Source organism: Hyla sarda, chromosome 4, assembly GCF_029499605.1.
Source record: "Hyla sarda isolate aHylSar1 chromosome 4, aHylSar1.hap1, whole genome shotgun sequence".
Taxonomy (NCBI): Eukaryota; Metazoa; Chordata; class Amphibia; order Anura; family Hylidae; genus Hyla; species Hyla sarda.
In genome coordinates, this window is record NC_079192.1 from 256577053 (window position 1) to 256587074 (window position 10022).

General features: G+C 38.0%; 1 protein-coding gene across 1 annotated transcript in view; it reads right to left on the reverse strand.

The window, feature by feature from the left end:
* The window catches only part of DBX2 (developing brain homeobox 2), a 28440-nt gene extending 19064 nt beyond the window's left edge, over positions 1-9376 (reverse strand). The window contains exons 1-2 of the mRNA XM_056569873.1: positions 9049-9376; positions 2097-2192 (exon numbers count right to left, since the gene is read on the reverse strand). Of these exons, the coding sequence (XP_056425848.1) occupies positions 2097-2192; positions 9049-9376 (424 nt within the window). The remainder of the gene's footprint in view (positions 1-2096; positions 2193-9048) is intronic.
* Between the last annotated feature and the right edge of the window lie 646 nt (positions 9377-10022).

The following is a 10022-nucleotide window of genomic DNA, read 5'->3' on the forward strand; positions in this document are numbered from 1 at the left end:
AATTCCATATATGGTCTATGTTAATAGCCACTGTTGGTATGATTGTATATTTAAAAGTAATCCATTAGTATTAGTGGATATGCTATTTTAAGGTGTACTCCACCCCTAGACATCTTATCTCCTATCCAAAGGATAGGGGATAAGATGTCTGATCGCACTGGTCCCGCTGCTGGGGACCTCCACTATCTCCCTGCTGCACCCGGCGTTCATTTAGAGCATCGGATGCAGTGCCGGAGGCTCTTACGTCACGCCATGCTCGTGACGTCACGGCCACACCCCCTCAATGCAAGTCTATGGGAGGGGGCGTGACATCCGTCACGCCCCCTCCCATAGACTTGCATTGAGGGTGTGTGGCCGTGTTGTCACGAGCCTCCGCCCCATCTCACCAGTCATCTGGCACAGAGCAAAGTTCGCTCTGTTCACCTGATGTCTGGGGTACCGCAGCCGAGAACGCGGGGATCCCCAGTGGCAGGACCCTCGCGATCAGACATCTTATCCCCCATCCTTTGGATAGGAGATAAGATGTCTAGGAGTATCCCTTTAACTATTCTTAATGAAACCTGTCCACAATATCAGAAGCCTAGCAGTGTGTATAAGATGGTACAATTTTCATCTAATAACATAGCAATCTTCCCTTCCCTTGATAGCACAGTGTCCCACTTAAAGCATCAGATGTTTTATCACAATTGAAACAAATTGGTGTGAACAAGCCCTAATAAATTGCTCCTTACAGTTGCACTGAGAAGTGTCTGGGTAATGCGTAGAGTGATATTGATTTGACTTTTTGTGGTAGACCACCATGGAGTGAGGAAAAGGTTTAGTCATGGTTTTCATTTTTCTATTGTCAGCCATTGCCTCCTTGTTAAATGGACAATTAATAGGACACTTTGGAAACTGTGCATTAGCCTGGGTTAATAAACCATCCTGGCAGTTGATAACGTGACCTATGTATTCAACCAGTTTTTTTTTTTCTATATACTCATCTGAGGCTTTTAGTCCCTTTTCAGGTAGTGGAGGTTACAGGAAAAGATGAGCTTTAAAGAGTCTATAAAAGTCATTTTCATTCACTGCTTTATTTTTCACTCAAGTGTTTTAATGCTGTTCAGCGGTCCCTTTGGAATGTGACAGAGGATAAAGGATTGTGTATAGTTCTATGCTTCATAGCTGTACAAAAGGGCAAATGACCCTTGCTAAGGCCTTTTCAGCATGAAATGGTCCCTAAAGTTCATCTGTACGGTGAAAAATTGTGGTTAAGTCGCGTGTGGATGAGTAAAGAGAAAGTGCCGATTGGTCACGGTACTGTCATCCATTCTAATGCAACCCAGGCACTGTAAGATGCTCTGTGGGAAAGTATCAGCCCCCTTCAGAGCTGCTCATAAGCTTGCAGCTCATTAAACTACCACCATTTATTGCCGCACTTGTCTCAAACTATTCACTTTAACAACTGTTGAACTTTATTAAACCTAGTAAAATTACCCATAGTGTGGCCAGCTCAACAGTATCTGAATCTTAATGTGTCTGCCATAGACTCCAAGCCTTAAACTCCTAAGTCACTATTTCTATATCTTTTAGCTTTTGATTAGATTTGTGGTATTATTTGTAGACAAGTTTATTTTTTTTTTTACTATTATAAAATTTTGTAGATTTGATACAAATGGTCTTATATATTTTTGAATTCTTAATGACATTTGATAATGTAAAGACAATAATGTCTTATATGCAGTCGTATGCATTTTATGTCATGTGACATTTATTACTTTTACAATCAACTAAGTGTCACCTTATTTTAGTATTTGTCTAAAGAGTGCATTAACCATTGTGTCAGTGTTGAAGAATGCAAGAGTTCCAGATATTTTGGGAACAAGGAAACTATTAGTCTCTTATGGCTGGTTTGGTTTCCATTGGGGCATTTTCAATTGTTCAGCTCCTATATGGGATAAATCTTCAGAGGGGACGCTGAATAAGACCGCTGTGATTTTTCTTAGGAATTAGCGTCTCACTATTGCATCACCAATTAGCTTTCTAGGACCCATTAAATCCTGCTGCTCTGGTTTACAAAATAACTGAAGCATTACTGATGAAGCATAAAGACTTACTTGGAAAAGCAGTGGGGGAGGTTGGGTGCTGACAGGACCTACCACAGCAGGCAGCATAGAATGGCAGTGATTGAAGATGGAAGTATTTAGAGACACCTGCAAAAGAATAAATGGATGCATATAATGTCAACATAATCCGCCAAAAGAATTTAATTGATGTAAAATGTGACATAAATAATGGGATTAATCAAATGCAATTGCACATAAGTAAAAGGGTAACTTTTTGATATTTCACTAATAAGAGTTAGTTAGTAATACTTATTAGGTGTCAAAACAATGTCTATTATATCCCGTGAATCATGAGACTTATACTGTATCCTTATGTTTCACAGTACTGTACATAAGTTGTAGACACTCGCATTTCTCTCCAAAGTCTCTGGCAATATAAGCCACACTACTGCTTAACCTGGCCATATAGCTTAAAGCCATGCAGTCTCCATAGACAGTAGAATGTGCTTTACTGAAAAAGTAAGTGGCATTCAATGTGACACTGCTATTGAACACCATCTTTCCAACAAGACAGTTTATTTCTATCCTATTGATGTCCTCATACATCTACCCACTCAGCTATAAATGCTGTTAGTATAAAGTAGAAATATCAAGAAACAACAATAGCTAAACCTTGAAGCCGCAGTAAACATCATCTGGTTGTGGAATAATTCAGTAAGACATACAGTATATGGTGAGATGTTCAGATATATTTAAACACATGGGGGAGATTTACTACGTGTGGCATTTTCATTCATGGCACGTATATAAAATTCCACATATTTTCAGTACACTGGAAATCAGCCGCAAATCAGGTCTGAAGTTGCATGTGAGGCCTCCTGCACAACCCCTCCATGTGAAGCAGAACCTTATTCTAGACCCCTTCCTAGCTCTTTCCCTTTTTGAACAAAAACCCAATTTTGAAACAAAATCTGCTACTTTTAAAGGGGTACTCCGGTGGAAAACTTTTTTCTTTTTTTTTTTTAAATCAACTGGTTCCAGAAAGTTAAACAGATTTGTAAATTACTTCTATTAAAAATTCTTAATCTTTCCAGTATTTATTAGAGGCTGTATACTACAGGGGAAATTCTTTTCTTTTGGGATTTATTTTCTGTCACGACCACAGTGTTCTCTGCTGACACCTCTGTCCATTTTAGGAACTGTCCAGAGCAGCATATGTTTGCTATGGAGATTTTCTCCTGCTCTGGACAGTTCCTGACATGGACAGAGGTGTCAGCAGAGAGCACTGTGGACAGACAGAAAAGAAATCCAAACAGAAAATAATTTCCTCTAACAAGTACTGGAAAAATTAAGATTTTTTTAATAGAAGTAATTTACAAATCTGTTTAACTTTCTGGCATCAGTTGATTTAAAAAAAAAAAAGTTTTCCACCGGAGTACCCCTTAAAGCAAATTCGTCAAAGGCACGGTATAATAAATGTCCCCCATAGTATATGAAACTAAGTTTTGCATCCCTACTGCTTACGTCATCATCCAATAATCATAATTTGCTGGACAAACAGGGCTGAGGTACAGCGTTCCCTTAAGCTATAATATTAATTGGTTATGTGATGACCATTGTACATTGCATATATTGCATTTTTGACAATAACTCTATGGAAAACTCGTAATCAGTTCTGAAGCCCCTAGATATCATCTAAAATAAAAAATTACATTAAAGAAAAATAAGATAACTAATAAAGATAAAATAATACAAAAGAAAAAGTGAATAATAGCTACTAGAAGCTAGAAATCACTTTCTATATAGGGTGCCATCGCTTCTTCAGAGTCCTGTACAGTTCAGACAGTTTACCTAAAAAAATACTTGGTCATTACCTGGTGGTTATAGAAGCAGCTCATCGAGGCGCAGGTAAAGAGCCATACAGGACATGTAAATCCCCCCATGGTACTGTAGAAGGGCACTACTAGACAACCGATTAGCATGTGCACTACTGTAATAGCGGTACTTTACCAGCGAATAGCTCATTTTCGTCACATCTTCCAACCAGTCACACTACTATCACCATACTGTCTGCAGCGCTCTATGTTGAGTATGGTTTCAACTTACAATGGTCTAAGAAAACCATTGTAACTTGAAGGATCACTGTAATCAGTGGTGCACTGGCGTAATACACAGGCTTCCATAAATAGTCACTGGGGTGTATTACTAAGAAAAATACATAAAAATGATGTCTCAAATTGCACCAAAAATGGAGCATATGGCATTTGCCAGATCCATTTTGTGTTAGACCCTTTTTACACATACCTCCACAACTTTGAAAATTAAGATAAAATAAGAATAAGGGTGCAGAGTTAGAAAATGCTCTGCATCGTCAAAAACCATATCTGACATAAAAATAGATTTGTCAAATGAAATATTACTGATCATCATGGGGCATAACATATCTGTCACAAACGTTATGACTCCTGTAAAAATTGAAATGATGACACCAGCGTAAACAGAAAATACTTGGAAGGTCCATGCAATGCTCCAACTCCCCTGTGGAGGCATTGTAGAGAAACTGAACACATTCTGGTAGGTTGCAAATGATAATCTGTGCAACAACAATATATAATTGTGACCTTTAGGATTTCCATGCACCTGGATCTGGTGGGCAGTAAGGAGGTTTCCTTTCTTGTATTATGCAACCAATTGTTCCAGTAGTGTTACACACACAATGGTAAGTCTTATTGACAATGGGTGGAATTTATCAATGGTTTTTGCATAGGTGTTTGTGAAAAAATGTTGAGCAACTGCTTATGTGCGCATAAATTTTACCATACCTGTGTTTTGCGTTATTTTCCTGGTGAAAGCATTGATAAATTCCACCATGTACCCTTTATATAATCAAATCACATGATATATAAAAAATATCACAGTATCACAATTTCATTAGTAGAAACGATTTACATACAATCTAGTGCTCAACAGTCCTTTCTTCAGGGTGGCCTTCCGCACCCGCCAGATTTACTAACGGAAAATAGGTGTAAATTGTAGCTGAAATCTATTCCAGCTCCTAGCTGGTGTGGATTTAAGTGTGTGGTGCACAGGGCAGCCATGGTTGTGGAAGATTTATTAGGAGGTGTACACCTCCTAATAAATCTGGCAAATCAAAAGACAGCTAGATTTGACTTAAAGGGGTACTCTGCCCCTGGACATCTTATCCCCTATCGAAAGGATAGGGGATAAGATGTCAGATCACGGGGGTCCCGCCGTTGGGGACCCCCGGGATCTTGGCTGCAGCACCCACCTGTTGCGGCTTCCGGCAGTGCTGGAGGCTCTCATCCTAACGCCTCACGACCACGGTGACGGGAGATCGTGACATCACGACTCCGTCCCGTGTGACATCACGCCCCGCCCCCTCAATGCAAGTCTATGGCTGTCACACCCCCTCCCATAGACTTGCATTGAGGGGCTGGGCGTGACGTCACATGAGGGCAGAGTCGTGATGTCACGATCTCACGTCACTGTGGTCGGGAGCCGAAGCCTCCAGCGTTTCCGGAAGTGCAACTGGTGGGTGCTGCAGCCGAGATCCCGGGGGTCCCCAGCGGCGGGACCCCCGCGATCTGACATCTCATCCCCTATCCTTTCAATAGGGGATAAGATGTCTAGGGGCGGAGTACCCCTTTAAAACAGGCATGTGAAATGCTGGCCTTAATAAATTCCCCCCTTGCAGTGTAAAGTTTGCTACTCTTTTACCACCATTATTTATATAACATTTGTTTTAATTACTGGGATGATTTAATAGTAAACGAAAACTATAAATGGTGGTGGGAGCAAACAATGCGCATGCTTTAGAAAAAAAGCCTCTAAAACATTGGTAGTTGGTGCCAATTCTCCCTGCATGAGAGTTCTCTGCACAGGACTGATTCAAGGACACCCTATGATCTGCCTATTTTTAGGTATTCCCAAAAAAATAGATTTGTCAAATATTTTCAGTCTGGATATGAAGATTATGACAGCTTCCACCATCTGCAACGCTAGAAAACTATCCAGGTTGCTGTAATCTCCTATTTGTATTATGTCTGTATAAATTGTATAAGTTTGATTATTTGATTTGGTCTCTGTCTGTCTGTGTCTTTAAATACCTATATTGTAAGTCAGTACAAAAATATGTTATACTCATTTCATGGGGATCTTATGAATATGTCAACACAAAAGAAATTCATGAGCTGGGATGTACTGTAAATGGCGCTTCCAAACATAACTATTCAAGATGTAGAAAACAATTGTATGCATATTGTTCTATTTGTTTAATACATTTTGACAATTGAGTCCTTCAAATGTAATGTTTATTGTGTTTATAGAGCTATGCATTATGAGACTGCAACTACACTGAGACTAATATTAAGCAGCACAACATGTCAGATTTGTGGGCCCGAAACAACTTGCTTCATATTTACAACAGATAATTCTAGGATATAAACATAACTAAAATGCAAATAACTTTGACAGAATGAATAGTTATTCTTGTTTCTTTAATATATTATATACACAGTTAAATAAGAATCTCTTCTGAAAGTTGATAAAAAAAAATAGGTTGAGTGGAATCTGTAGGCGCTATATAAATAAAATAAATAAATAAAATAAATAAACTGTCACCAAACAATAAATGCCGTAAGATTCGGCAAATCTGCATAATTTTCTACTCTTAACAGTGAACTGCAGTAGTAGTCAAACTGTAAAGGAAGATACCCAAGGCGCTGTACTATTACATAAGCATATGCATCAGTCACTACTGTCTTCAAGTCATTAAGTAACAACAACTTGTCAATCAAATAATTAGGAAAAGTGATACAATTTATATTACCAGAAATGTATATAATGTTACAAAGCCATGGAAGGAGACAACCATGGACCACACATGTCATGTACATAGCATCCTTATCAGTATATGTTAAGTCACAATATTTGACCAATTTCATAAGTAGCTTTTTGTTTTAGTTTGTACACAATCATTGAACACATTCTAGATATGACAAAGTATCTTGGTATAATAATATTTACACACTGCATATTTACAAATATAATTCTAAATAAATCAGCAAGTGAATCTATAAAATAAATTAATGTATAACATATAAAAAAAAACTTCCATGTTAATTACTGTAGTTATCATTTGTTTTAGAATCGTAACCACAATGACGCAACCGACATAGTAATTAAATACATTTAGTCATGCTTTATACTGGAAATGATCAGGTAACCTTATGAAGCAGATGATGTGAACTACATGGTCATGGTTCATTCCTAAACCCCAGCCTGCAGGTTTATGAGAACAGATGGTACATGCCAGATGCTGTTTCCTGAAAATGGTAAATCATCTTCTCATTAATTAATCATATTATTGTTTAATTAGGCGTGAATTACTGGGCCACTACTTTTAATGGTGTGAATTTCTAGCAGTAAATTGAATACACATTATGGATTAAGTGTAACTGTAGACATATTTGAAGCTGCAGATTTGAAGCTGTGTTCAGTCATGTTTACATAAAAATCTGAAGCATAAAATCTTCAGCTTTAAATCCTGTGCAACAATTGAACAGGATAATGTATGATTAGACCCTTAATAGGACTTTGAAGGTATTTTCATATTGAAGGAGACTTATCATTATTTTCAAACATATGGCTTTTATATGACAATTTTTTTTTACTTACTTTTTCTTACATGCGACCTATTTATCAAATAGTCACATGACCTTGATAAATAAATCACACGTAAGCAAAACCCGGGAAACCCCCTTACAAAAGCATTTTTTAAAGCAGAAAAGTTTTCCCTTATGTTAATAGCTGAAGTTCTTTATCTACCCTTTATTAGATTAGCATTGCTAGAGAGTGATGGGGAGGGGGTGCGTACCGCACTGGGTGCCACCCTGACTGGCCTGCCTGGCACTAAATAGCTGCACTCCAACTATCCCGCAACAACCCATCCACCCTCCTCAGAAATAAAAAAAAATATTAAAAACATACTATGCCACACCATGAATATTTGAGCCCGTATTTTGTGACGTTAGTGGGCGGAGTTTTGCGTCGCTGCGCTGAGGCCGGAGTTTACGTTAGGAAGGAAGACAGTGCAACACCAACAGGCACAGAAACAATAGTGAAGCCACAAAAAAAAACGGCTGGGTACGTTACCCATTCCAAAATGTGCATGAAGCTGTATTACTATGAATGTTTCTTTTTTTTAAGGAAACATTTTAGTGCCACATATGGGTTATTTACGTAGTCTGTAAAAATTCTTCCACAATATTTTGTGCCTTTTTCTATTTGTACACAACATTTTAAAATTTAGTGGGTGTGCAATGTGTATTTTCAACCTTAAAATGAATAGAGTTATTAGTTATATAATATATTTTTTCTGTAATTAACATTAACATTAATTTAGTAGCTTTGTTTCATGATGCAGAACAAGAACAGTTGTTAAAGTTGGTGTCAATTTCCTTTTCTGCAGACGTATGCACTATCTGTAAGCCAGGTTGGACCTGGAATACATATGCGACTTTTAAATGGAGATGCAACTTTTTTTCTTCATAAATAGCGACTATCACATTTGATAAATACATGACCACTGCAAAGTAAAAAAAAATAATTACTACCTGAGCAGATTTCAGAAATGTGCTTTGGAATAAGCAAACATCAAAAAGTTGGAGCATGTATAGAAAAGTTGCACGTGCGACTTTTTTGCGGAAAAAAAAATCTGCTACGGAGCTTGATAAATCTCCTTCATTATATTTACTACTGCTGAAAAGAAGTTCAGGACTTTCAAAGCATAGATATTTTATATTGTCTTTTCAAAAATTTGTGTTACCTTAACCTTAGCATAACTAAAGCACTGAGTCATGTTACTATATGAGGACTAATAATTGTATACACCATTTGGTATTCTTCATCTTATCCAAACCTGATCACTTGTTCATCAGAAAATACACTGACTTTACAGTATATCATATCAGATAGAACATACCTGTGTTGGGGGGGAAAGCAGCTGTTTGGAGGTAGGGAAGCTGCCGCCCATCTGATAGATTAATGAGGTGAAAAGCCCATGTTGCAGGATATGTACCTCCCAAGGGGCTGATTTGTTCCGCTGCAGGACACAGTGTTACTGGCAAAGTGCTGCAAGCCACAGGGACATACTTCATAGCAGGTTTCTCAACATCCCTCAATAGATTTTCTATTAGGAAACTTCTGCCCACATCTCCACAGCCATGAGGTTCCCTGGTGTGCTGGGCTGAAGGAGACTGTGCCATCAGGTCCCAGTTCACAGCATGGGGTGACAAAACTCCAGACATCATTCTTTAAGCACAATTGAAGTTCTTTGTAGTAGTCCAAATGTGGTTGCGGTCAGAGCAGATTTTCTGGTGACCAGCTTTGGTTTGTAAACAGGGAAATGTCACTAATATACAGATGAAGCTCTATGAAGCCTCCACTGAGATAAGAAAAGCAGCTCTTCGGGGGGAAGGTGTGTCCATTTCATTCATTCTTTCTACCAAGTGGGTATGGCATGGACAACAATTAACTGCAGTTCATGGATTATGTGCCGTCTGGAGCTTCTCTACTAGGAGTTGCAGTTCTATAAGAGGAAAGGCATATATCCAAATATTGTGTTCTATATTGTAAATACATTGTATTTGGTATTAGCATAGACCAGAATAACTATGAATTGCTGTGTAAATCGAAGGAAATGTTAAGACATTTTCATGATGTTGTGGAGCATATTTTTATAATGCTCAATAGTGTTTGAACTCTTTGTGTGTTTTCCTTTACAGAATGAAGGAGGGGTAACAACCTACAAGATATCTCAGCCCTTATGTCAATAACGAAACATGAATACAAATATTTATAGCAATTATATCATCTTTATTAGAAACCCAAAATCAATGACATAATTAGGCCACCCATTGATTTTGGGTTTCTAATAAAGATCATATAATTGCTATA